Consider the following 27,743-nt stretch of genomic DNA (forward strand, 5'->3'; position numbering starts at 1 on the left):
TCGCTATGTGACAAAATCGTTCCATTTCGAATGGCCGACATGTTTAAATAAGCACTTCAATTAAAACAAAACCATATACTATATTTAACAAATGTGTTATTAAATACAGTGTTGTCCTGAAATCCTGCAGACAGGCCCATGTGACACGCCATGACATGCTTTTTATAGAGATGTATCACATCACAGCTGGTGCAAAGGTCGCCTGACATATTACATAGAGCACATACATGCAGCATGATGTCAGAGATAAATTACTGACTTTGTCCAGGCAAGTCAGGTCATTTAAGTATCTTGAGATGTTTAATATATTATTGTTACATGAAGTCTCCAATGAGAGATTGATGAGATTTACACATCAAATGTTGCCCAATTTAAGATTGAAACCCACTACTGAAACCCATTCAAACTGCAATTTCTGATCCCACAGCCATCAAAGCATAAAAACATGCATTGTATTATTTCTGGGTGTCATTCTGGGCTTTTGCCTTGGAATTCGACATTTTCACTTTTTTCAACCTGATGACATTTTTATGGCATATGGAGAAAATACATGGTATTTCCACTTGATGCACTGTCACAATCAATGTTGCTGCAAATCACTGACATATCCCAGGCTGTGATAATCAAAAAAAAAAAAAAAAAACTACTTTGCATGTGTTATATGGAAAAAAATTTTTTTTTTTTTTTTTTTTTTTTTTCATCTAAAAACATTGTGACGTCATGACAAATATTTGATATTTATGATGTTAAAAAATAACGCAACGAAGTATAAAATAATATTAATGTATAATATTTTTTAAAGCTTGATTCTGAAAAGTGAATTTTGTGCACAGAGCAATACCAGTGTGTGTAATATTAAAGCAGGCCCTAAGCCTTAGGGCCTAAGGGTTCATTTATCATTGCCACATAAAGTCTCAAATGAGAGATTGATGAGATTTACACATCAAATATTGCCCAATTTAAGACAAAATTGTCAACTCCAACTGAGTGGATTGGGCAAATTAAAAAAAAACAAACACTTTCAACAACTTGACAGTATTTGAAAGTATTGTATTTGAAATGTAACTGTTTGTATGACGAAGCACTGGTGTCAGTGTGACTGCAGTAATGTTCATGCAGTAATGTTCATGCATTAATCTTTGGACGTTTGCAGGTTGTATAGAGAAATACATCGACATCTTGGATGAGAAGTGCATGACCAAGCTGCTGATGAGCGTCTACGCGAGAATCCATGACAGACAAGAGGACGATCAGGAACTACAGGACTTCTTCAAGTTCAAATGCTGGATATGATAACACTTGTAACCCTCTAACAATTACATGCACTCATCTTCTTAAATCCTTGAGTGAGTCACAGTTTGCTAACTGTGTATTATATGTTGTCTTGAGTTAATAAGGCACTCTATGTTCACCAATACAAAAAATCCTCTTGATTTTAGCCAAGCTATTTGTATTGGATAGAGGACACTAAGGAATATGTTCCTCCAAAATCACATTTAATTTGAAAATGGAGTTTCAATAAAAATTGAATATCAAAAGTGACAACTTTAACAACACACAAAACTGGATCTCAACAGTGTTCACCAATAGTGCAACAAAAGACAGTATTTCTGTGAGCATCCTACAAAAATGGAAATGGTTAAAAAATATTTTTGTTCCCCCAAAACTATTAATCCAAGCCAGAGGCAGAATGACTCATTCGTTCATCTCAACAGAGGCTTTTTTGATAAAACAGGAAAGGTATCATTGTATTTCTCTGCACTACAGGTTAACACTGCCTGCAGGGCTCAGCACATTTTTCAGGGATAGCATTTAACAGAAGCCACACAGCATAACACCAACCAAGGATTTCCAAGTTCATTTGAGTTAAATGGTTTTCTGGCAAGATGAGTCTACAGAGAAAAAATCGAGAGACAGCAGCCAAAAAACACAGTAGGAAATTGTTGTCTTCTGATAAAAGACTATTCCGCCTCACAAAAAGGCAGCGATTTACTCACCGTTGCTGCATCTCTGCAGCTGTGTCTCATTTCATGTCAAGACGCACAGATCTTGAACTTCAGTTTCACACCACGTTGAGTTTGGTGACAATGAGTACGCGGACCGTCTGGTCAAAGCTCGCACACACACACAGGCCCTGCTTGTCGGGGCTCCAGTCCAGGCTGGCGATCGGCTGAGTGGACAGAGTGGCGTTTTGTAAGAGGTTAACAGAGCCAGCGACGCCCACATCCATGTCATCTGAATCCTTCTTGCTTCTCTGAGCGGGATACTCACTGTAAACGACATCAAAACACAAATAAGTATTTGAGAGAATTTTTTCTTTTTTTTTGTCATTCAAATTTTTATTCATTTTAACATTTAAATGTACAGACTTTTAGACTTAATACAAAAATACACATTATATAGATATAAAAGGATCCACAGTGAAAAAAATAAAATAAAATAAAATCAGATTAGACAAACTAAAGCAATAAATAATTAAATAAATAGAATTAAAAATAAATAAATCCAACTTAACAGGCAGCCTCACAGAACCCCGTCATTGCAATCCCTCTTTGATATACAGTACATATACATACATACGCGTACATAATACAGATACACATACATACATAAATATCTCATCCGCTAATGCCCTCCATCACCTCTAAAGTGTTACTCCTCTAATGTGAACCACTAAGATTCGCCATGTTTGACTAATTTAAGGAGATTATTTTGTAAGAACGTAGTAAACTTGATTCTTGTAAAAACACCATCATGATAAAAACATATGTATCTTGAAATGGGACAAAACACTTGTAGTTAAAGACGGATGACTTACTATTTCCACAGATGTAAGTTGCCTGCTCCTCCTGCAGTCATAAAGATGTCTCTGTTTTGGGGCAAATGCTTCACCTGCCAGATGGTCGACTTATGAGCCTGAAATAAAGAAGAGGGATAATTTACTTTTCAAAACATTCAAATTAGCAAAAAAAAACATAACAAGGAGGTGATATGATTTTTGTTTTTTTTAACAGATTATCTTTATCATGTCATACTGTGTGGATAAGTCAGGTTTCTACAAACTAACTAACTTAACTACAGCTTTAATGAGTTATTTGGAACCACTTAGTCAGGTATACAGAAACAAAACAAAAATGCAACTATAATATGCTGACACTGAAAAGACAAAAAAAACAAAACAAAATATATCTTATTAATACTCTAACAAAAAAAAAGCAAAGAACGCCCCCACAATCCACTTACCAATTTCATCTTCAGTTTTGACATCTTTCTCTAAATAATATAGAAATTAATATAATAACAAAATCCAAAGCTTTGTGTTCAGACTGTAGAGCAACACTGATTTTACATTATAACAAATTATCTGATGATGGAACCTCATGATTCATGGTTGGAGATGTTGATGTGCCAACTGTTGATCGCTCAGAAGAACTGGACAAATATTTAGAAAGCCGAGGCCTCTGATCTCTCAGACCTCGCAAACACTTTGAGAGCTGGGCTGCGCACTAACGCCGACTTAAGTGTGTTTTTCTTGCATTTTCCCCCAAAACGCCACACTTCTCTCTCCGCACCGGCACAGTGTCATTTTTGGCCGGTGTCACAAAGCCACAGAGAATATTAGACAAACACAAGCCCAAACACTTCCAGCTGTGAAAATGGTCAAAACGACGTGTGCCCGTGTTTCCCACTGTACCAGACAAATGTAAAAACAATAATAACGATAATAACCTTTTGACATTTTTCCCGTACGTGGGAGCCAAACATCCGTCTGGCTCTCTCCACCCAGGGTCAATTACCTTTTCGGAAACAGAGGAGAAGCCCTTGGTGGGGTGTTGGGTCCGCATGTCAAAGACGTGGAACTTTCCCTCCAGTGAGGTGGCGACCAGCTTGTTCATGTTGATGTCTTTCCTGTCAAACTCAACGCAGCATACCTGGATATGATGTAAGAAAAAATAACAGTTACTTCCTGTACGTTTATCACAAGGCACGGCTCCAACATAAACTTTACTCTGTACGACAGAACATGTTGAAATGGACATAATGACCCCTGCAAGGTTCACCTACACTCAAGAGGTGATGAATAATAGAGACGACTGAGTAATAAAACCAGTGCGGAGCTTTTTATGACGTGTGAAGGGAACGTGCATCACCTCAGACTCCCCTGTGGGAAGTCATTTTCAGCTCAGTCTCCACATTTGTCCCTGTTTGTGTCTACATTCTGATTCAGGTGCAGTGCAAAAGAAATAATGTATGTTTATACAGATTAATAAAAACATCAGATCTCAATATGAGAACTTCTCTTTGTGTTTTCGAGCTGAGCAGACTGAATTTGTTCCCCTTTTCTTCAGAAATTGTTATAACTTTCTCGCTGTGGTGCCACTCTGTCTGACGAAAGAAATCAAGAGGAAATCCTCTTCTAATCACATACCACGCAGGCTGTCACATTACTTAATAGCACAGGGTTTCCACACATTTTCATGGGCAAAATTTCAAAACTTTTCCATGATTTTTCAAGGGCTCATAATAACATTTTTTTTTCTTGCCCTTCTTGTCTGGCGTTTTATCAAACACATCAAACTTTATTCAAACATAATGTCAGCTAGCTGGCATGCATAAAGGGAGAGACAGCATGCAGGGAGAAAATAAAGAAACGTAGGTGATAGTAAACAAAACGTTGTCACACACTGGGCCTCCTGCAGCAACATTCTCTTTAATTTATCTTAGATTTTCTTTTCATTTTCTGGTTATAGAAAATATAAGAGAAGTTAACTCCAGATGCACCGAATGCTCTTAACAGACAAATCTGCTCTGACCAGGTGTGCTCAATAATGAATCCCACTTGATCGTTATTCACATATTAACACAGGCAACCCCCCCAAACACTATATAATAGCAGATTTGGCGCCTTGTGCACAGACTCTGACACACGGCCAAGACTGGAGACGTGACACCAAAAAAGGCTGTAAAAAGAAGAACTCCTGCAGTAGTGAAACTGATGAAGACCAAAATAAACTTAAAGTAAATCAAATTTCAGGGAAATGTATTAAAAGTATTAAAAGTAAAAGTTCACATTCAGAAAGGTTTAATAAATGTAATAAAATAAATAAAATAAAAGTAAAAGTAGCAAGTCCTCATACAACATATAAATGAGAAGCTGGAATCATGAAATGTTTTTTTCGCATGAAAAATGATTTACATGATGATAAAAATAGTTGCTAATAAATTTCTAATGAATTATACTTATTAATCGACTAATTGGTTTTTTTTTAGCTGCACCAAATAACTGTAGTGGAGTTAAAAGTACAATATTCCCATCTGAAATACAGTGAAGTAAAAAGTGGCGTAAAAAACTCAAGTAACGTAAAAGTTCCTCAGATTTGTACTTAAGTGCAGTACTTGAGAAAATGTACTTAGTTAAATTGCAGCTCTGGTCAGCAGAGGGACACACAATAATTGGCATCAGTGGACCAAGTATATTATATTTCTTTAAACTTTAAATTAAATAATCCATTCATTATAAGTACTGATCATCTAAATTTCGTAAAATTATATTCATGCATGTTTCAAATGTTCCTTATAATGTTAAACTTATTTTTTCTTGCACACAGCAATTATTTGTGGATTGTGAAAGTAAAGAAAACATTGATGAATTCCAAAAATCCATGGGTACAAACACAATAAAAACAAATCGTGGATATGAGCAAATATAAGAGAAAATCTGTTCATATATAAAGTTTCCTTCATGAGACCCAATAATGTATATTAGAGCTACATTACGTCAACAACTACAGAAAATAATTACTTATTTCATTTCATCACGTGCAACTAAATTTCATGACTTTTCCAAAATGTTTAAAGATTTTTAAATGATTTTATGACTTTTCCAGGTCTAGAGAAAACAAACACATGATTGTAAAATTCAATGACTTTCCCAGATTTTCCATGACTGTGGCCTGTTAGCAGCTGTTTCACTATTTCAACACAAGTGTTCACCTCACCCCATTTTTAATGTTGGTTTCCCACCGGAGAGACATATTCCGCAGGTCGAAAAGCTTGATGTCCCCGTTGTCGTAACCAGCACACACACAGCGGTCCTGATCGTTAAAGGCATGACCTTTAATGACAAGGTCAAAGTAAAATGAACACTGTTTTCATTCACTCATACGTGTGTCTGAAAGCAGGTATCTGAAACAGGACTGGTTGCATTTCTAAAACAGGTTATCTAAACAATATGGATGCAGGTACTTTTAAGCTGAAAACATATATTTTACACACCAAAAGCAACAGTCCAGCAGTCCCTCTTGGTTTCTCCTTCAATGGGCTCCATGTTGGCTACAGGTGAATCCTTCTGTCTGGGATCCCACACCTTTACTGTCCCTGTAACACACAAGAGAATTTAACATGTTAACTTCTCTCTGTACTTTCAGTAAAGGCTTTGAAAAGGTTTTAAATGTGAACTGCTTTAAACTGTCTTAATGCTCTTACCGTCTCTGCTTCCAGTGACTATCTCAGGTGCCCCATCACCAATCCCCAGGCCGCCAACACCATCAATGCTATTCACTATCTCTTTGTGGGCCTTTACCGTGTACACTGGAACTTCAGGCATCTCTAAATTCCTGTATAAACAGGGTCAGAGTGTCCTTGCATTCAATGAATTCAGACTGCAATTAATCCTTTTTTTTCTGTTGAGAGGCAAATTATAATTGATCCTTTGGAATTAAAACAGCTTTAAATTTGGGCTCTACGGTCAGCACATGCAGTTGTTAATAAAAAAAAGTTGAGTCAGTTTCAGCTTTTAAAACATTTCTTTGACCATTTTATATCATGGAAAAACACAAATGTGTGACATAAATGGACGTGGATATAATACCATATGTTTAGATTTCCATCAAAATCCCCCGTTGCTATGTGCCTTTGTTGAAGAGAACTGGCTCCAAACGTCCCACACTTTATGGCTTTCGGTTTCTCTACCTGAAACATAAAAAAGCAATGCAAAAACAAGTGAAAAAACAGTAAATAGGGAACCCCTGGTTCAATCTTGAACAGTGTGTTTATGGAAAAAACCCAAATGTACAAACATTAAGTCTTGATACATGTGAGAGAAATTAGACATGTGCTATGTTGCTAAAGACTGTTATTTTCTCCTATTATAAAATGCATTCAAATCTACTTTTTGCATATTTCTTCTACTTTCTTAGGCTACACAGGTGATATATAATGCTAAAAAATACATTTACACCTATGCAGTACCTGTAGTAACAATAATAATAACAAAAGTCTACTTTAGTAAAAAAAAACCAAAAAACAAAAAAAAAACCAAGTATGACAGGTGTGTTGTAATAAAAACTAGTGGATTCCACTGATTAAATACAGTCTTTCTGCACTTCACTGTGTGAAGAGGGAAAACTTAGATATTTACAACGTTTGTGATGAATGACAGGTATTTATTTCTCTGTTCCACCATAGTGAGTGTGTGAGTGTGTACATTGATTTATATACACTGACATAGCTTATTGTTATAAACCTGTTGGTACCACACTATATATCAGTCAATTAATCAGACCTTATTTGTATAATACTTTTTATACAAATGAACTGTAACACAAAGGGCTTCATACATTAAAACCAAAATACCCAACCCAAAGGCTCTGCAAAAGCAAATCTGATAAAATAACTAGAAACAAGACCGTTAATCGCTTTAACAACTAATAAAAGGATATTAAATTTGACTCTGAAACACAGTGATAGCCAATGAAGAGAGTTTAAAATCAGCAGCTGAGTTTTGTGGCAATTGCAAATAAAACATATTTTTCTTAGGGAGACCAAAAAGCAGAGCAATACAATAATCAATTCGGCTGATAATAAAAGCATGCATTAATGTCTCTGTGTTGGCTCGAGAGAGAAATGATCAGACTCTGGCAATATTCTTGAGATGATAAAATGCCATTTAGTAATATTTCTGATGTGGGTTCAAACGTAAGCTCCGAATCAAAGATAACTCCCAGTTTTTTTTTACTTGTTGACAGGGTTTAAGTGATAATGTTTTTAAAATCAGTTTCTCTCTCTGAGCTTCAGGACCAAAAATTAAGACCTCAGTTTTTTTCCTAGTTGAGCTGTAGGAGGTTTTCTGACATCCATGATGATTTGATATCTAAAATACAGTCAAAAAAGGCATGAACTGGTCCCAGGTCATCAGGGTACACGGTGATGTACAGTTGTGTATCATCAGCATAGCTAGTTCTCAGTGCCACTGCTCTTAATGAAGCACTGATTGATCAATGCGCTGTTAATTAGTGTTTTATTAAGAACAGGTGCACTTGGCTGTCAAACGGTTTAGGCTGTATACAGTATGTAAACAATAGTTTAAGCACTACCTTTAGTCATATATATGAGGTTGTTTTAATACTTTTCACTTGTAGGGGCATCTTTATATACAGTCTTTATGAGTACAGGCTGTATTCATGTTGCTTGTTGCTATGGAGACACTAAACTAGCAAGACTTTTCTAGCCCTTAGATAAGCTAGCTAGCCCCAAAGATAAGCCGTTTACATTATGAATTTCTGAGAAAAACGTGGACCAAAGCAAACAAGAGCAAAATGTTCAAGTGTTATCTACCTCCTTGATAAGCTGAGCCTCTCCGTGCTGCACTTCGTATATCTGCATGACTCCGGTTCCTCTCGGAAAGTTCCCGAGGCAGACAAACTTCGCGCTGCAGGGAATCCATTTACTGTCGAAAACCGTGTAATTTAAGCTCTTCTGGAAGTGCGCAATGATCTGGGGCTTTGCTAGTGGCGATGACATCTTTGCTATTAAGGAGAAAATATGTAAAAAAGTATATTTTTTCTTGTAAAAGTACCAAGAAACACTTCAACGCAGTGTAGCTCTCTGCCAAAACAAATGACGTTAAGACGTAGACGCATAAGGCGTGCGGCTGCCCAAAGAGATGCCTGACAAAATGTACACATTTCAAGCAAATGTTTGACGTATTTCAAATACACAGACAATACATTTAGACATTTTATCATTTTAAATAAATTTTTAAAATCAACCGAGATATATTTGTCGATCGCGACGCAAGGATTTATTATTTTCTATCTACATGCGCCGACAGTGTGACAATTGGGGTCCTTTTCGCTGCACGAGGACACTCTCATGCCTCTGTTGCCCACACTCTGCCTCAGTTTTCACTCTTTAATCTGATTTAAAACTAGTTTCGAGGATGGACACGGATAAAAATATAACCCCGGAGTCTGGCGCCGCCACGGAGAGTATCGACGACGCGGAGTCTTTCACAAAGGTGAAATCTAAAAAGAGTCAGAAGCGAAAACGTGAACAAGATGGAGCGGACATGGACACAGAGGGGCCCGTGGCGAGCAAACGGCCGCAGTTTCCGCCGATTTCAAGCGACAAATTACGGGTAAGTGCTGCCTGTGTACCCGGCTCTGTGCGGTGTCCAAATGTTATCCAACGTCAATCCAAATGCGCGTTTATTTAATGTTTGTCACACAGAAGGTAACAACTATTTTGCGCATGCGCAGTATCGTTTTGTAAATGTACTAAATAAAGCTGCGGTAAGTTTGACAAGCAGCACATGGGACAAACAACCGTGGTGGAATAAATATTTAGATTTTTGTTAAAGCACCAACAACACTGTAAAAATATTCAAAGTGACAAATGTATTGGTAATGTTGCGTAAGTAAAAGTATTAAGTGTTACGTAAGTAGTAAAGTATAAGTATAAGTATAAAGTATAATAAGTAGTAAAAGTATTACAGTAAAAGTTTATAGTTTATTTGATATGGACATCACAATAGTATTAGGAATGTACATTTATGGCCAAAAACCAGATGGCCTGTGACTAGTGTTTGTAGTCAAATGCTAATTTGCAACATCTGTCCACATGTGGCTTAAAAAAAAAGAACCAGAATATTAAAAAGTAAAGAAAATGCACACACACAAAACACAAAATACATCCACAAATATCACAAATACACCCCCAAATGTACATCTACAAATAAACATATTACTACTAAATATACTAAACAATACTAACACAAATCCATACACAGAAATACAGCCATGTAATTTACAAAATAAAGGTGTGTCTACCGTGTGAGAACAGTGTTTTTATCCTTTAGCCATGATTGAATACAACTATTAAAAACAATTAAACTGGGTTGCATTTTCAGTTGTATTGGTCGACAGTTCCATAGTGTCGAAGGGACTGATTGTCAAAATTAGGTTTAGCGTAATTTAATGCAACAGTACTTAAAGCGATGCAATGTGATGAAATTAAAGTGTGAAAAGCAAAAGTACTCGATGTGAACCAGAATGTTCCTTGTCAGTGTTAATGCAGCCAAGGTGTCTACATGTCCAAAATTCAATTCTATAATCATAAAGCTTTACATCTGATTAAATGGTATTAGATTAAAAATTGTGAGGTCATAATAGCTACAAACTTGATTTGATCTAATTAAATTTTTTCCTTATTCTAATTTAATTTTGTCAAAATGAGACAAGCTTTCCTGCATGAAAATCCATGTTTATGAGGCTACAGATCTTTAAAGCTAGCACTAAACCACCTAATACTTAATCTTATACTTGCACTTACCGGCTCTTCTTTTGTGGCACTATTTTATTTTATTTATTTATTTAATTTTTGAGAATGTATTTTATTTCACAACACAATACTCTTATGTAATGACTTCAATCACAAGCTATGTTGTAGAAAAAAAAGCTTTATATTCAAAACAGTGGACAGGCTCATAAAATATTCATAAATAATACCTACCCAGCATTACAAGGATTAGTGAGACCACCCACAACTTTGAAAATTAAGCATGCAAATTAATGCATCAGTAATTAAATGCTGAAAAGGACAATCAGTCACAATGACAAGTGTGCTTGCTTTAGTTTTAATACCTCAGTAGATTGTGCTGCTAAGACTTCTGCTCATTCTTTTGGGAATTTAAATTTTGGGTCCACATGACTTTAACTTAATTTTCTGTTTTTCCATGAAGGCATTGTTGATTCTGTAATTTTCAGTAACAAAGGTGGTCTTCAGATAAATGTCAGTTTAGTGCCTCAGAACACAGTTTTGTTAATGCTGTTGTTACATGGTAAATTAATCATTATGTGTGTGTTTCAGGGACCAGATGAGATGCGCAAAATCCCTGTCCCAAGTCACAGGTACACCCCACTGAAAGAAAACTGGCTCAAGATTTTCACCCCCATTGTAGAGAACCTACAGCTTCAAGTTAGATTCAACCTCAAAACTAGGAATGTTGAAATCAAAGTAAGTTTTTCCATCATATATAAGCAATGTTGACCTAACTGAGCCCAACGCCCTTCTGTACTGTTTTTATCTGTTTCCCACGGTTGAGTCCTCAGTGTGTGTAATATGCTTTCCGTTTTTCAGACGTGCAAAGAAACACAGGACATCGCCTCGCTCACGAGAGCAGCAGATTTTGTTAAAGCGTTTGTTCTGGGATTCCAGGTTGAAGTAAGTACTCTAACGAAAGGGTTTGGTAACTATTATGTTTTTGATTTATGACTCCTCAAATCTTTTTTTTAATCAGGTTTTTGAGTCTGTTTGTGCACAAAATCTGCATTTTAGATGACGTTAAGTGTGGATCCTGTGCTAAAGATTAAGGATTAGGACTAGATTTGGTAATTGGTGTGCTGATACTGCACTTTCATCAAATAACACATCAAGGAGTTGGTGCTGTGTGTTATTTACATATTTGACTGTGGAGAGGTAGAAATTTAAATCTGAGCACTTAGCTTCATAATAGCTGTTACAGTATTTGATTCTTGATGTTATGTTAATGTCCCTTGAACCTGCTTTGATTTTCTTTGTGATGTAACGCCCACACTTTCTCTTCCCAGGATGCTCTCGCTCTGATCAGATTAGACGAGCTTTTCCTAGAAAGCTTCGATGTCACAGACGGTAAGATGGCACTGACATGATAACTCTGTCTCAACTCATTATACCTATGATGTGTAGTCAGTTTTATTCTCATGTCCTCGTCTTGGCAGTGAAACCCCTGAAGGGAGACCACTTATCCAGAGCCATTGGCAGAATAGCAGGGAAGGGAGGAAAGACCAAATTCACAATCGAAAATGTCACAAAGACTCGCATTGTGCTTGCAGACACGTGAGTTCTCCTTCCACCATTTTTCAGTTTTCCTGTTACTATTAATAACATGATCATTAATCTCTATTCGATTATTTTCATCAGTTATTTGATTGATAATAATACACATTATTTTCACAATTCACAAAAGTTGTCCTTGCTAGGCTTTGTGTTTTGTGGTAAAATGCAGAAAGTATCATTGTACTTCTGATACAGTATTATTTAACACTCCTTCATCTGTCTCCCAACAGAAAAGTTCATTTATTAGGATCTTTCCAGAATATCAAGATGGCCCGGACAGCGATATGTAACTTAATCTTAGGTAAGAAAGTTTTAGTATTTGTCTTAGTATTTGTATAAGTATTTGATACAGTAAACTAAGAGTTTATCAGACGGTTGATGTTGCATTTGGAACAAAACTCTTTGAATGCACATGCAGTGCTGAGAATTGACCTTTAAACCTCTTTTGCCTCGACAGGAAGTCCACCTTCAAAGGTCTACGGCAACATCAGGGTGGTGGCTAGCCGGACTGCCGAGAGATTCTGAAGTCTGGTGGGCTGCTGCGTGTTATTTATCATTTACCCCACTGGCTGGTGGGAATCCCACATTGATCTGTGACTGTTTGGACCGACACCTCAGGTTCCTCTGTTGTGGCCTGCTGACCCAAAACATGAGGCAAAATAATGATACATGCATGAACAGAGTGCAGTTATATGTAAGCATTATTTGTGTAAATAAATAATTTCAATCCCCAGTACATTGGGTTTTATTCAATGCAAGGTGCTATTCCATCCACCTCTTTTTTTTTTTCGAATTTGCTCAAAACATTTTTGGAAACTCAAATCTGGAAATATTGCAAACATTTTCATGCTTTTGTTGAGGTGGAAATGTTGGTGCATCAATAAAAGGTAAATGCGACAAAGTGCAATTTAAATAGATCCAGCAAATGAATGATGTAACGTCATAGCAAAGGCCTCTGCAAGCTCTCCTCGTCATCTCTGGAGGCTTTAACTGTGCTTACGTGGACGCAGGACTGTTAGGATAACTCTTCCAAAAGCACACAGCTGTAATATTAGTTGTTTGTAACTCTATTTCCATTGTCCAGTGTTCTCTCTCTTATGGATTTTAGATTCTTCATATGAGGTTTTGAATGGCCCTTTAATGATGTTACCTTGTTGCGTTCTCTTCTGCAGCGGCACCTAACTGAAGAATTGCATTACAGTAGTGGATGGAAATGAATCTGCATTTTCTTTTTCCAATTTTAGGAAAATTTGGGCTACCCAACTACTGAAGTTAGGGTGGAGCTATTTGGCTGTAGAATAATATCGGAGAATCATGATACACAATATATCAATACCTTGAAAATAATTTTGAGCCTAATGCAAACTACTGAAATACAAAATTATTTAATTAAAAAGTTAAATCAAGTCACTACTGCCATATAAAGTTCAATAAAGTACTGTCATAAAGTTAAAAATACTGTTATAATACTGTAAAAGTAGAAGGATCCAGCTTATCTGGAGCTGAACCTGTTTTTGCTGAGGACTTAAAGCTTTCAATCAACAGCTGGAGGTTAGCATTAGCAGAAAGTTAAACTGTCACTAACTGGCACCTTTAAATTTAACTGATAGATAACTCTACACTGCAGCCTGACAAAGTTTGTGTTAATGACTCTTCAGTCAGCTCAATAACATCCTGAAGGGAAATGAGGTTTTGGAAGAATGACCAACAAGGTGATTACTTTCAACATTTCAAAGTTTATTTAAATTTTATTTAATTTTCATACAGTATCAAGTTTCCAACAGTCCCACAGCATAAGATGCAGCATGCAGAAAAAGGAAAAAAAAAAGGTTCTCAAACTTAAATCTTTTCAGATATCCCCCACACAAACTAAAAAGAACCCAAGTCCCTCTGAGAAAAAATAGCACTTACAAACTAAAGCGCGGTCTGAACTATACAGAGAACAGAGAGCCAGAACTGCATTTAACAAATACTTATATACAAAAGAAAGAAAAAAACATCAAAATTTCCCCTTTAAGCTGAGTACAGTGTGTGGCAGTTTGAGACAGGATCAGATATGCAACTTTTACTGGAATAGAAGCATCTCGCTGACCCGGGTAAAATACAAAAAGTTACATGTAGTTCAGTTCATTTGGATTACCTCTCATAATATGTGTACATTTACCAAAGTTTGGCAACATCCATATTGTATACCATTAAATTCTTAAATATATTAACATCACCATCCATGTGTAAACAAGAGGATTATTTCAAAAAATGCATCTACATGCACAACAAAAAATATATTTCCATGTCATGCAAGCACAGGGAGGCCCAAGCCGTGCAGAGCTTTGGGATAAGGGACAACGGAGCGCTCCTGATTTCACATCTCTGACTGAAAACTCCTGTTCAAACCTGCAGTCGGCCTCCAAAGCAAAACAAAAGCCATCCCAATGCCGTTTATAGTAGGAAGCATTTTCCCTTAGAAATAAACATTTGGTTGAATTTCTCCCTGTTCGTGTTAGTGGGTCGGAGGGGAGAAAATTAGGTGATTGTGACAGAAAAAGAAGTGGGAGAGGAAGCCAACTTTTGAAATGTACACGTTCCCAAAAAAAACTAAAAAAACAAAACTACAATATACAGTCTATCCCATTGCACACTGATCTTGCCAACGTGTTAAGATTTTAAGTGTTGCGTTAAAGAAAACTCTGACCCGTCCTGCGCTGTACCGAAAAAAGTATTCAGAAGGGCTCATGTGAAGCAGAGGCAGAGCCTTCTCCTCCTGCTGTTAAAGATGAGCGCACATTGATTACCTAATATACACATATTGGTTAAAAAACGCTGCCTGCAGATAAGTCTCTTAAATTGCTATGCACTCGCACAAACGGTGTATAATATCACCATTATTTCACTCTTTGCCACCCAGCCTCTGTTCTTAACGTTAAATAAAAATCTAAAGATTTCACTACAGTTCATTTGTCAGTGTGAGCGCGGCTTTGCTTTGGAGATTGTCTTATGGATGCACACTGGTAAACGCAAAAAAATGCTTCATCAAGAGTAAACCATGTATCAGTTTGCAGCCACAATATTTTGGAAAGACATTTTCTTGGCATTAATTTAATCTACCTATGATTTCATGACAGGAAACAAGGATAATCTCCAACAATATAAACACATTCTTAAGTATGAATAAAACTAGCAATCTTACCACAAATAAAGAAAAAAAAACATGAACTGCTTTGCTGAGAGTGTCTGGAAGCTTTACTGGTCTAATCCAAACACCTTGTAAGCTAAAACAGAGGACATAAAAAGTCAGAAATTTAGTTTTGCATGTAATATGACTCGAGGTCGTGCAGTTGGAGGTGTCACAAGCCAGTTGGGCGTGACATCAGCGGTGATGATAGGTAATAACTTGGACTGGTTTCTGGATATGTTCTGGTTGGCACTTCATACCCTACTTTCTAGTTGTACTGTAAGTCAAGTGTTAATATGCTATACACTTCCCCTCACTAGACAACCGTAGATATACTTGTATTTTTTCTTCTTTATAAAAGACAAGAACAAAAAATAAATATCAAAAATAACAATTAACAAAAAAAAAAAAGAGAAAGGATGAAATATGAACAAGCCAACCAGCCTCTCCCCCCTCATCCATAATTGGAGTTGCTCTTGCGAATGACAAATAAGATGTCCTTCAGTCTCTTAAAGTGCTACGACCGGGTTATTGAGAGGATTTACAGTTCAATAACACTTCAAAGTTGGCTTCACGAGGCCCGTGGTTCTTTTTGAAAGAAAAAGTGGCTTCACGGAGAGAGAGAAAGAAAGAAAGAGAGCGAGAGAGAGAAAGAGAGAGAATACTTCCATTGAGTTACACAGAGAGCGCTTTGCCGGACGTCTTGAGCAGATCTTCAGAGATGGTGGAGAAAGCGAGTGTCGAGGAGGAAGGGGGGGAGTCAGCAAGCGGAAGGGCGCTCACACGTCCACCACCATCTTTTTGTGTATATCAAGACCTCCGACCACCTGGGAGAGCGAGTGAGAGGGAGGAAGAGGAAAAAATATTCTTAAATCCAGTGCTGTTGTGGGCAGTGATGTTAATATTACAGGCAAACCCTTTGTCACACAGACATACTGAGTTGTCACAGGAGGCAAAAGCACAGGTGTTAATAATAACATTAACGATGGCTCAGTTTCATTAGGTGATCCTGATAACCAGTGATACTCAATTTACCGTCCGGGGGCTAAATCTGTCTCCCCAGTCATTTTCTTATTCACAATAAAATAAAGTGATTCACACGGGGAATTGATTTTGCCTTTTAAGGTGCCAGAGTGAATAAAAAAGCATGAAAACAGAGCTTCAAAAAAGTGCCAGAGGAGGATCCCCTGCAACCTTTGACAGAGGTCCTGTCCAAGCCCCTAATGTCCTAAAATCATAGAAATAACCTAAAATCCGAGAATTGTCCTAAAATCTGAGAATTGTCCTAAAATCTGAGAAATGTCCTAAAATCCACAAGCAGAGCAACTTGTGTGTCCCTGCTGTCGGCCATGAAGCAGCATGCTCAGCAGCAGGGCCCTGGAGTTGCAGTTATCGTCATCGGTTGCACCTGTGCTCCTACTGTGACGAGTCAAAATGTTTGCTATGAAAAAAAGCCTACTCTGAGTCAGACCCTCCCCCACCTCTAACATACAATACATTCTCTTTTTAAGGTTTGGTTGCTGGATTTGTCCATACCTAGAACCACCAATTAGCAAAATTTTCCATTAAATTTAACAATTGTGTAGTTTAGTATTACACTTTGACATGTCGCGAGTCATTTTAAACAAAGCAAGGTCAAACCTTGAAGTGACAGAGGAGGTTAAGTCTCTAGTTTGGGTAAATCTAAAATATAAACAAACTGGATCCTACATTTCCCAGATTGCGTCACCTTATCCAGGTTTACTACACCATCCAGCCTCTGTTCTTAACACCAAATATATAAACTGAACTCTGTGGGTAAAATCAGTGGAGTGCAGCTTCAAATCGACACATGGTTTCAGCACTACACAGCTTCTAACGCTCAAACGTGTTATACATACTGTTGAAATCTTACAGCAGCACTGGAAGAGTAAACACACTTTTCTTTACTACTACCAACCTTGTGACAAAATCTATTTTTATATCCACCGTCCTATTTTTACACCCTCTTTGTTACAGTTTCTTTCTCTCCACAGCGTTCAGATAAGTTGCACAATGAGCTACACTGAAATCATGTCACACTGTCTCTTCCCTGAACCTTAAAGTGTTTGAGCGTCGCCGCCTTTGTTACAAATGGGATCTAATATTCTCTTGCGCCATCCTGAAAATACACTCCCACAAGGACGCGAGTTCTTTTCAGTTCAAGGCTCCGGAGATGCAGCCGTTGAATGTGGGCCTTGTGTCTGTCAGAGTTACTGTCTTTCATTTCAGAATATGTCTCTGAGCATTGCAGGCGCCACTGGGGTCCAACAAGAGATGAGTTATGCGTGGTTGTGATTTTTCCTCTTTGATCTTGAATTAGATAATTGAGGCCGTGTTCTTTCCCTTTAAATTGTTAGGCCAGATTTTAAATCAGTATCCCAGCGGTCATAGATGAGCAAAAATGTTGTTTTCTTTGACTGTTACAGAGGCATCAAAATATCTCCAGGATGAAATCATTTCTATCAAATAGTCATATCTTGATTTGAACTACATCAAAATATCATGACTCCATCAGATATTAATAAAAAATAATTTTAAAAAAAGCACCGGCCTTGCTTGCATCACTCCACTCCTTTCTATTTTTTGACTGCATTGTCAGCTGTCGATTCATAAACTCTGCTTAACAGATTTTCTCTACAGAGATCTAGCCTTCTACTGTTCACTTCTTGTTGATTAGTTAAATATTTCTATAGACCTTGTGAATCAGGTTTGTAAAATAAGAAATATAAAAATAAATGGCCTTAGCTTTACTTAAAGAAGAATGTCACTGCTGGAAAGATGTTCTTTTCTTACTGTATGTAGATATTTTTTACTTTCAGTTGATTATACACTAATGAAAACATAGTTATGAATAGATGCCCTTGCATCATACACACTAGACCTTTAATTTAGGCTTGGTCATTAAGTTTAATTTAACAGAGGAGAACTGTCCAACAGATATACGTAATTGGTTGTGAATTTTTTGGTCCCTGGTGTTGCAATTATCCTCTCACTGCAGTATTACAGCAGAGCCACTCCCTGTGTATCACTGCAAGCTGAAAACTCATCTTTCCAAAGAAATGTACGAACTCTCCACCCCTCCTCACTCTATTACGTTCTTGTTTTAAAGAAACAAAACTCTACCTCTTTGATTTAAAACAGATTTTTCTCCCCTTATATTAGTAATAATGTCAGCACACTATGTGCACTCCTGACTATTGCTTCCTCACTTTAAATATAAGCTTATTTCACAGTAGTGCTCATAAATATTCTTACATAAGCTTCAGCTGGACGGCCTCGATGCAGAATAAATGTAACCTTTCATGTGTTGCTGACACTCCTATAGTATAACAGCCTAAGTGCTTGCTCAGTATTTTTAGCGCCCCATCATACAGTGTGTATGTATGTTTACGGCCCTTGACACTGTAATTCAACAGCAAGCGTGAAACTGAAACCCAGTGCTGTCTAGCCTGAGCAAGAGCTGTTTTGTTTCTGCAGAGTTTTTCCCCTTTGACATTTGCCTTCACCATAATATGCTGCATCAGCAGAAATGTCACCTCCCTCCCAAAAAATTACCCCAGGACGGCTTTGACTTACTGCACAGAACTCTTCAAAGGATATCCTGCCGTCGCCGTCCTTGTCTGCGTTGATGATGGTTTTGTCCACGATCTGCTGGAGCTGCGTGTCCTTCAGGTTGTTGCCCACCATCATCTTCAGCACCTGGAAGAGCTCGCCGTTGGAGATGTAGCCGTCCTTGTCCATGTCGTAGATCCTGAAAGCGACTGTGAGTGCAGGGCGAAGCATGAGAGAGGGGAGGAACAGACATAAAGTTAGAAAAGAGTGCAAATTAGTTACACAAGGACACCTACAGAGCAACAAACGTTAGGAGAGTAAAGTAATCTCTGAGGGCCGTCTACCACAGTAACATTTGCTAGACTCTTACATTAAGTGTTGTTCTGTTTTTAACCCTCTGAAACCTGGATCAACATCACTTTTCTTGTGCATTCAGATGCCTTTCATGAGTATGTACACCTTGGGAATTGGTTTTAATACTTTAGGAAACATGGAATAAAAGGCAATGAGTAACTTGTAAGACATGTCCCACAAATTGCAAGAAATTAGTAGATTTAGAAAAATTATTTAAAAAAAAAAGTCTAGGAAAAATGTCCAGAGAACTTAACTTATAATTATCATAATTATATATTTATTTCTTCATTTCTTCTTAAGTTGCTCATTGCCTTCTTCCATGTTTTTGAAAGAGATCAAGCCAATTTACCAAGAGTTCAAAGGGTTAAACTCTGTCCCCTGCTATAAACTCTTGAGCAAACCAAAACAATAAGCCCTTATCAAACATGCTCTTTTCTTCCTAACGCTGGCACCACTGAAAGTAGACACATCTCAACTTCCTTCCAGCCTTTTTGTTTTTGAGAGTCGTTGGACTGGAGAGTGACTTTCTGTTACCCCACTATCCTTTACCAGGTGAGCCCAAAAGTTCATTTGCCACACTGCTAAACATTTATATTTCTCCCCAAGGTAGTTTTATGTCATAGAAGTGAGGCAAGGTGAGACAAACAGAACAGGGGAGACACAGGAGACAAAGCCCCGGCTGGTTTAAATCCCAAAACAGCAAAACAAGCATATATTTGGAGACAAGACACCATGAACAGGTACCATATTGTTTTAATGAAGAAGCAGCTTTACTTACACCGAAGCTTCTGTTCTTTGTCCCCCTTGACGCTGAACTGTGAGACTCCCTCGATGAACTCTGGGAGATGAGAACAATCAGCGCTGAGAGTTTTACAGATTATCTGGCAGTCTGTACAGTCTCCGATAATAGACTTGATGAATATAATTTATTCAGAAAACACCAAATATAAACTGAAAGTCCATCTAAAACTACATAAGAACATATCAGTGTACTAGAAATCTTTCCCCTAAACAGTTTTCATTCAGTGTTAGGATACAATTTAATTAGTGTTTTCCCTAAATATGAGTTAGCTTTATTAAAGAAGATTAGCTTCAAATTAGGGATGCACGATTATATCGGCACAACATAGGTACGCCCTATGATCTGCGTCTCAGAGAGTGGTGTGTGCCTGATGCTCGTTCCCATCAGCTCGAATTACAAGTATCTTGTTACTTGTTGGTTAAACTCACAAGTTGTGACCTAAAAAGTTGTTCATTAACTTGATATTTGCCATAACCCCATTATTTAAATCACAGAAGACCTCAGGCTCAACTGTAACTTCCAACAGAGATGTTTCTGTGATTTTTATAATCATTATTCATTAAGGTTTTTGCTCTTTGTTAATGTAGCTTAGCTGTAAGTGAAATTTATTTTAAATTGGTGACAAGTTGATGTTGGGGTTTTATGATTTAACTGTAGGTTTAACCAGTTCAACATAAATGCTACCAAGTGTCTGAAAAATGAAACCTGTCAGTGTAAAGTTAACATCTAAACAGTTACATAACATTAGCTAGATAGTAATTTTAATCTAATATTTTCATGGCACATGAAGCCATGAAGCAAGGAAAGTATACAACGGAGGGCGTGTAATGCGCTGCTGTTACAGTCTGATAAATAATAGTCTTGGTTAACTCTGCTTCAGGCTGCCTCTCCTAGCTATCGCAAGCACAACCAAAGCTGTTGAGGGTGAATTTTCACTTTTTGTATCACTTTTAGTTTGATTGAGCATTATGGTGTGTTCACACCGAACACGACGCAAGTGTTTTGTGTGGCGAGTTTACATACAAAGTCAATGCAAAGATGCACATTCATGCCGGGAGTTGAGATTTTTCAGCTTGAGCGAGAATTTCCTATGTTGCTGTGCTACAATAGCCAATCAGCATTAAGATTTAGTTGAGATTTTCCTGATGTTACTGAGATCCAGAAATGAAGGATAAACTATGTCGCAGCTAAACTATCAGCACTCAGGACCTGGCGGGCTCGGAGATCAGTGAGCAAATCTATACATACATGGTAAGTTTTAAATTATCCCTGTGTCTTGTGTAAGCTATTTTTCTTGAGTTGCTTCTTAGCAAAATGCTCTGAGTAAGTTGGTATTTTATAGTGGGAAGTAGACAACAGAGTAATGCGCTGCCCTGACAGTCAGATAAATTATAGTCTTGGTTCACTCTGCTTCAAGGCCGTGAGCCTGCGTGTTTATATCCAGTTGTATTTTACTGTAAACCACGTTAGCCGTTAGCTGCCTCTCCTAGCTAATGCTAGTAAGCTTTAAAAATACCCTTGTGTCTTGTGTAAACTATTTTTGTTGAGTTGCTTCTTAGCAAAACGCTCAGAGTAATTTAAGCTGGTCTTCTATTGTGGAAAGTAAACAACAGAGGGCGTGTAATGTGCTGTTGTGACAGTTCAATAAATAATAAAGAGCGTTAGCTTCTTCACTCTACTTCAGGGCACGGATCCTAGCCATTAGCTGCCTCTCCGAGCTAACGCAAGCACAACTACAACTGTTGAGGGTGAATTTTCGGAAGTTGGAAAATGCTCCAAAAATACTCCGGCAGCCGTATACGTGTGAGCAATATGGAGCAATATGGGCCTTTAATGTTTAACTTGTGCTGTATTTTGTATAAAATATTATGTTTTTATTTGTTCTCTTGTATTGTATTTGTATTCTTTGATCATTTTTACTATGTAAAGCATCTTTGAGTTCCCACTCTAAAATTAAAATGTATTACGTGCAGTGTTCGCACCTGTATTTATTGTAGCAGATGAATATTAACTTCACTATATTACACCCATGATATTACCAGATTGTGAATTTTACCAAAACACCCCCCTTTTTGTTGGATCCTGTGATTTGTTTTTTGTTTTATTATCTCCTACCTGTGTGTACTACTGTGGGTGTAATGACGTGTAATGATGTAGGCACGTCCGTGCTCGCTCCGGTCAAAGCCCTTCCTGAATGCCGGAGGTGAGTTATCATTAAGCCGAGCTTTGCTAAAATAAGTTGATAACATTTAGTATTTATGATTTTAACGTGACCAAAATATTGTAACTTGTGTTGTGTAACATCCGAGTTGTCTTGTGAGTCCTGTTGAGTTTTGTGTTCGTTAATTTAAGTTTTAATGAGTTTAGTGTTGTGATGACAAAGCTAACGCTAGCATGCAAAGTTAGCTTCTGTTACTGACTAAAGGTTTCACTTTCGCTGTTTGATGTGGCCATTTTGTTTCTTATCAGGAGGTATGAGCTCAACCGCTGTCAGCACACACACACAGCTAATTAATGTTATTCTATTGTACCACGAGTATGGAGATATTTTTATGATTAATGGTGTTGTTGTTTTCATTTATTGTAATTTAAGCTATTTTAGCTGTTACATGTTAAGAAATATTTTATTGTAATGTTTTATATGTAATTAGTTTTACATGTTAAATATGAAAATTTTTTTCCTCATGAAAAATGACCAAAAAAGGGTTTTCTGCTTATTTAAATGATTAATGACATGTTTATGAAACGGGAAATGAAAAAGCCCTTCCTGAATGGACGGAGGAGGTATGAGCTCAACCGCCGTCACTGTACACACACAGCTCATTGATGTCTTTCTATTGTACCACAGTAAAGAGCCAGAGACCCACTGCTGTTTCCTGTCACATTATTATACCAGCCCAGAACATAATGCAGAGAGAGAGAGAGAAATCACAGTAGACGAAGTCCTTGAGCTGGCCGAATACATGTTAGGATGCTTTCATGGCGCTGATTTACACTGAGATGAAATACAAAAACTAACACTGACAAAACTGGTTTAGCTGCATATTTCGTCCTAGTTGTTGTCATTCTTTGGGCAGTTTCTAGTGTCTCAATGCAAACCAGGTCTCTAGTGCTGGGTTACTCCATTTTTTTGGCTCTAGGGGTGTAAACTTGACTGCTGTCTTGCAAAAAGTCTGTTCACATGAGAATTTCTCTGTGAAACTCAACATGACTTCTATCGTTTAATAAATTACGACACCAGTATGCTGAGAGTCATAGAGTGCTTCATGTGATCATATTTTTTTCACAACTTCAATTCACTAATGTGTGCATGGGAGCGTTAAGTTTCATAAAATGCGTGGCATGTCCACATGCTGAACTACCAACTCCGTCAAATACGCTGAGCTTCAACACACCAAAAACTGAATAGACTGTAGCTGCTGCAGTAGCGGACCATCCACATGTCACATTAAAAACCATCAAAATAGTACTTTCCTAAAACTGGGCACAAAAAAGATAAAATGTAGCTATCATTTGACTGGAGATGTTTTAATACCACTTAGTACTGTGTTATTTCGGTCAATACCTTAAAAGTATCAAGCATATATACCCAGCCCTAATTCAGTCAAATGATAGGTGGTCACAGTCACATTTCCATTTAACACTTCATATTTAGCTCAAAAATATCTGGAGGCCTCTGGATCTGATGCAACTGTTCTGTTATATTTTAGGGACATACTGAGCTCGGTGTACGTTTGCAAGGCGGGACAAGATTAGAGCCTAGATGCCAAATGCCAACTCAAAAACCTATTCAGACAGTAAATCTTTGACTGGACTTGGAGCTCTTCTAAAGTCACAAAAACAACTGTGGCACCACAAAGCAGAATTCAAAGTGAAGCAATTGTGAGAAAGACCTTTTGAAATATGACAAAATACCAATAACATTTAAGCAGTGTTGTGGTATCTTTGACACCGCTCACAGACTAACAGACCAGAATAAAGCTGTAAACCCAAGAGCCAACAGCAGAGTTTATTGCTTACCTTTAAAGTCCACCTCTCCGTTCCCGTCCGTGTCGAATATGTCAATAACCCTTTGCACCAGCGGATTCTGTTGCAGCTCCGGCAGCGACATGAACTCCTCCACGCTGAGCGAGCCGGAGTTATCTAGGTCGAGTTTCTTAAATCTCTTCCCTAGCCTCTTAATCTCATCAGCATCGACTGGACAAAGACAAAAAAGAAAAAAGATCCGGATGAGACATTTTCTTTGCAGACATTCAGCTGATGTTCTCCTAGATCACCAAAATTAATTAACAAATGATTAACCCTTTGAAACCTGGAGCAACATCACTTTTCTTGTGCTGCGTGTGGACACCTGTGAAACCTTCAAAACTGAGCAAATTGGTTTTCATTCTTTTGAAAACATGAGAAAATTTCAATGAGCAACTTGGCAAGAACTGTTATTCATTTCAAATCTTTTGGATTTCTTCTTAAGTTGCTATTGCTTTTTATCTTTTTTGAAAGACATCAAGCCAATTCGCTTAGGTCTCAAAGGGTTAAGTATGCAGGGGACAGATGCATGGTGCACTGACAGATCTCTAATATCTGAGCAGCCTTATATTGAGGTAATAGTACAAGACGAAAGCAGGAAAGAGTTAAAAATGAGCCACGGTGCTCTGTTCACCTGCAGCAACATTCTACCAAGATGGATAAAAAAAATCACACACTAAGCCAGTGGACATTTGTACAAAATATAAAGATACACGCTAACACCTGCATGAACAGTAGTCATAAATTTTAGTAGCCAACACTTGTAACTAGGTCAAGGACACCACTTCCGTCCTGCGCTAACCGCTCCAAGCTGCAGACCCACTATAACCACAGTACATTTTGTTCTGCTCCTCTCCACAGAGACCTCAAATGGGTGAGACTACTGGAAAAGCTCCAACTGCTCGACCATAAACGATATATGTCGCCAGCCCTGGAACTGCTCCGACACCAAAGGAAACAAGGGAAAGGTAGGAAAGATATCTGAGGAAAAGGAGTAATGAGGAATTAACAGAGAGAGAGAAAGAGAGAGAGAAATGCACAGATAAAACTTTTGCAAACTTACAGCCTTTGTTGTCTACGGGTGCTTTTCTATAAGAGGGTGTCTGGATCTTTTGTTCTCCTGCCATCAGAAACAGCCCACCTCCTCAGCCGGTATACTCAACAATAGCAAGGAGTAATCCAGAAGCAATAACAAAGCCAGTTGTTAATTACTATATAAGCTCATTCACACATAGTCACCTGATCCCATCGGCCAACCACAAACTACTACTTCACTCCCTTTAATCTGGGATCCTAAATGACATGAGCTATCTATTAATCTTAATACACAGCCAACAGAGGGAAGGAGTGGAGGGTGTGTGTGACGGATCTGTGAGGTGAAGAATTGAGTTCATTCCAGGTTTATTGACCTCCATGAGGACAGCCGGATCAGGTGAACGACAGGAAAAGATAACACTGAAAGGTTGACTTATTATGACGTTAACTATAATGGCACAACAACCCAGAGTGGAAATAAAGACTTAAATTTAAATCAGATATTTTAAAGTGCAAGTTCAAGGCAGCGATCAAAAGCATCATGAATTCAGTCACAGGTCGAAAATCCAATGAGAACCCTTTATAAATATTGGTCAGTAAATGGTTTGGTGAGTATGAAAATGATAGCGAGGGGCAAAAATGAACATACATACGTTGAACGACTCTTTTTAGTGTCCTGTATGTACGGGTTTATCCTGTCGAACATCCGAATGTTCATGAATTTGTTTTGTGTCCTAACATGGTGCAGTAACAGCAGTGAGTGAATGAGCGAGGACAGATTAAATCGGACTCCAGTCTGAACCTCCGCCAGCCAAGGCTGTTGTTGTATTCACATGCTCCTCAGACGGTTGTTCCAACTTTGGCATGTTTAAGTTGTAACGCTGAAACAACAGAGAAGACGTGCTGTATGTCATAGCTCAAACCACAAATAAAAAATAAATAAAGCATAAATAAAATAGGAATGATAAATAAAACAAAATATAAAAGACGACATCAGATAAAAGCAAGTCTATAAATATGGATTTTAAGAAGCGATTTAAATAAGTCACTGATTCTGTGAGCCTTATATGCATTTGAGACAGAGAGAATAAGAGAGATAGAGAGATGTGGGCTGTGTTTTGAGTTTCAACGTTCGGACACGCTGTGCTACATCAGCACGATGACTAATCAGAGTGTGAGTGTGGTGGAGGAGTAGGGGTGGAGTAAGAGAGAGTGTGACAGATATTGAGAAGTTGGGATGGAAACAACTACAGCGGCTGACTCTTGTGTTAGTGACAACTAGAAACCTTTAAGTAAGGAGCTGTATAACCTTTGACTCCGCTGAAGTCCACTAAGCTGAACACCAGCCCCTGCAGCAGCGTATTATCAGCGTACTTCACATCCAGTCAACATCTGTCTACTCCAACGTTCCTGTACATCTGACACATGAGGCAGAGATGATGCAACGCTCCTCTACTGGACAGTTTGTGGGTTTTTTCAGTCTCATAGTGAAGCTGACGGGAAGTCACTTGATAAAAAAACAAAGTTTTATTTGCTCAAGGCTGCTATAAAAATCATTGAAGGGCATCAAGGGCACAAAAACAAACAGTAGTGATATTATATGCTTCAGGTTTTGAACTTAGCACCCTTCTACAAGCTGCTGCAGGCAAACAATGGAGGTGGAGAAGAGGAGAATAAAGATTATGGTCTCCTGTTCTGGGAAATAATATGATATAAAATCATATCAAACCTTACCAAGAAAACATGTATTATGCATAAATACATGTCACATACTCAAGACAACATAATAGAAAATGACTACTTATAAACTACGTTCAAAACATAGCCCCACAAAAATATGCTATACATATAATAAGGGAGGGGAGAAAAAAAGCATTCGATTACAGCTTCTTAAATACGAATATTTTCTGGCCAAACAGGACAATTGGGTGATCAACATTTTTCACCATTTTCTAGAATTTCATGAACCAAACAACCAACTGATTAATCGAGAAAATGATTAATAGATTGATCAACGATAAGAATAATCTTAAATTGCAGCCTTATTGAAGTTACCCACTTAAGCTGTCAGAAACTGTTATGGCCATTTGTTATTGTTTTGTTTATTGATTAGTTGCTTGATTGCAAAAATGATATGCAGATCAATCAATAATGAAAATGTTAGTTGCAGTCCCAGGTTAAATAAACATAGTACAGTATATTATAAGAATACGTCAGAGTAACTTCCCCTTGTGTGACTGCAGCACACTGATATTTGAGTACGAACTTGAATTCATATATAACTAACTCATGTCCTCTTATTCTTGCTCTGCATTAACATCAGCCACTATTAAACTGTGTCTATGTGCTGTGCATGTGGCTGGTAAACTGAATAACCGTTTTTGCCTTTTGCATCAGTTGCAGTCGTTCGGCATACACTGGATTCTTGCTATACTACGTCTCATTTCCATGATTTTTGCACACATAAAGAGGATTTACTCTGAATGCGGCGTCGCTGCTTTTATGTTCCTGACAACTCCTGATGCGCGATGATTCTACATGTACAAAATCTGATATGTGCCACAAGGTTTCTGTGTCCACGAGGTGCGAGTTATCGGAGCCGAGCACACGGCTGTCCTCTGACAC

The 27,743-nt window shown here is 37.8% G+C and overlaps 3 protein-coding genes across 3 annotated transcripts in view; 1 reads left to right on the forward strand and 2 right to left on the reverse strand.

Moving 5' to 3' along the window:
• Positions 1 to 882: 882 nt before the first annotated feature.
• On the reverse strand, positions 883 to 8,983 carry dnaaf10 (dynein axonemal assembly factor 10). The gene is made up of 8 exons (XM_042502359.1): positions 8,617 to 8,983; positions 6,872 to 6,972; positions 6,487 to 6,617; positions 6,277 to 6,378; positions 6,000 to 6,115; positions 3,798 to 3,932; positions 2,819 to 2,916; positions 883 to 2,270 (listed from the first exon to the last, which is right to left on the reverse strand). Exons 1-8 carry the CDS (start codon positions 8,800 to 8,802, stop codon positions 2,063 to 2,065), a joined length of 1,077 nt encoding a protein of 358 aa, XP_042358293.1. The 5' UTR covers positions 8,803 to 8,983; the 3' UTR covers positions 883 to 2,062.
• Positions 8,984 to 9,133: 150 nt separating this feature from the next.
• On the forward strand, positions 9,134 to 12,889 carry pno1 (partner of NOB1 homolog). Its single transcript, XM_042502336.1, has 7 exons — positions 9,134 to 9,418; positions 11,149 to 11,295; positions 11,419 to 11,502; positions 11,889 to 11,949; positions 12,039 to 12,156; positions 12,387 to 12,457; positions 12,614 to 12,889. Exons 1-7 carry the CDS (start codon positions 9,221 to 9,223, stop codon positions 12,679 to 12,681), a joined length of 747 nt encoding a protein of 248 aa, XP_042358270.1. The 5' UTR covers positions 9,134 to 9,220; the 3' UTR covers positions 12,682 to 12,889.
• A 983-nt stretch (positions 12,890 to 13,872) lies between these two features.
• Positions 13,873 to 27,743, reverse strand: part of ppp3r1a (protein phosphatase 3, regulatory subunit B, alpha a) — a 39,789-nt gene continuing 25,918 nt past the window's right edge. The window contains exons 3-6 of the mRNA XM_042502827.1: positions 24,078 to 24,254; positions 20,034 to 20,093; positions 18,926 to 19,110; positions 13,873 to 16,155 (exon numbers count right to left, since the gene is read on the reverse strand). Of these exons, the coding sequence (XP_042358761.1) occupies positions 16,108 to 16,155; positions 18,926 to 19,110; positions 20,034 to 20,093; positions 24,078 to 24,254 (470 nt within the window). The 3' untranslated portion in view covers positions 13,873 to 16,107. The remainder of the gene's footprint in view (positions 16,156 to 18,925; positions 19,111 to 20,033; positions 20,094 to 24,077; positions 24,255 to 27,743) is intronic.

This window comes from Plectropomus leopardus, chromosome 15 (genome assembly GCF_008729295.1).
Source record: "Plectropomus leopardus isolate mb chromosome 15, YSFRI_Pleo_2.0, whole genome shotgun sequence".
Classification (NCBI taxonomy): Eukaryota; Metazoa; Chordata; class Actinopteri; order Perciformes; family Serranidae; genus Plectropomus; species Plectropomus leopardus.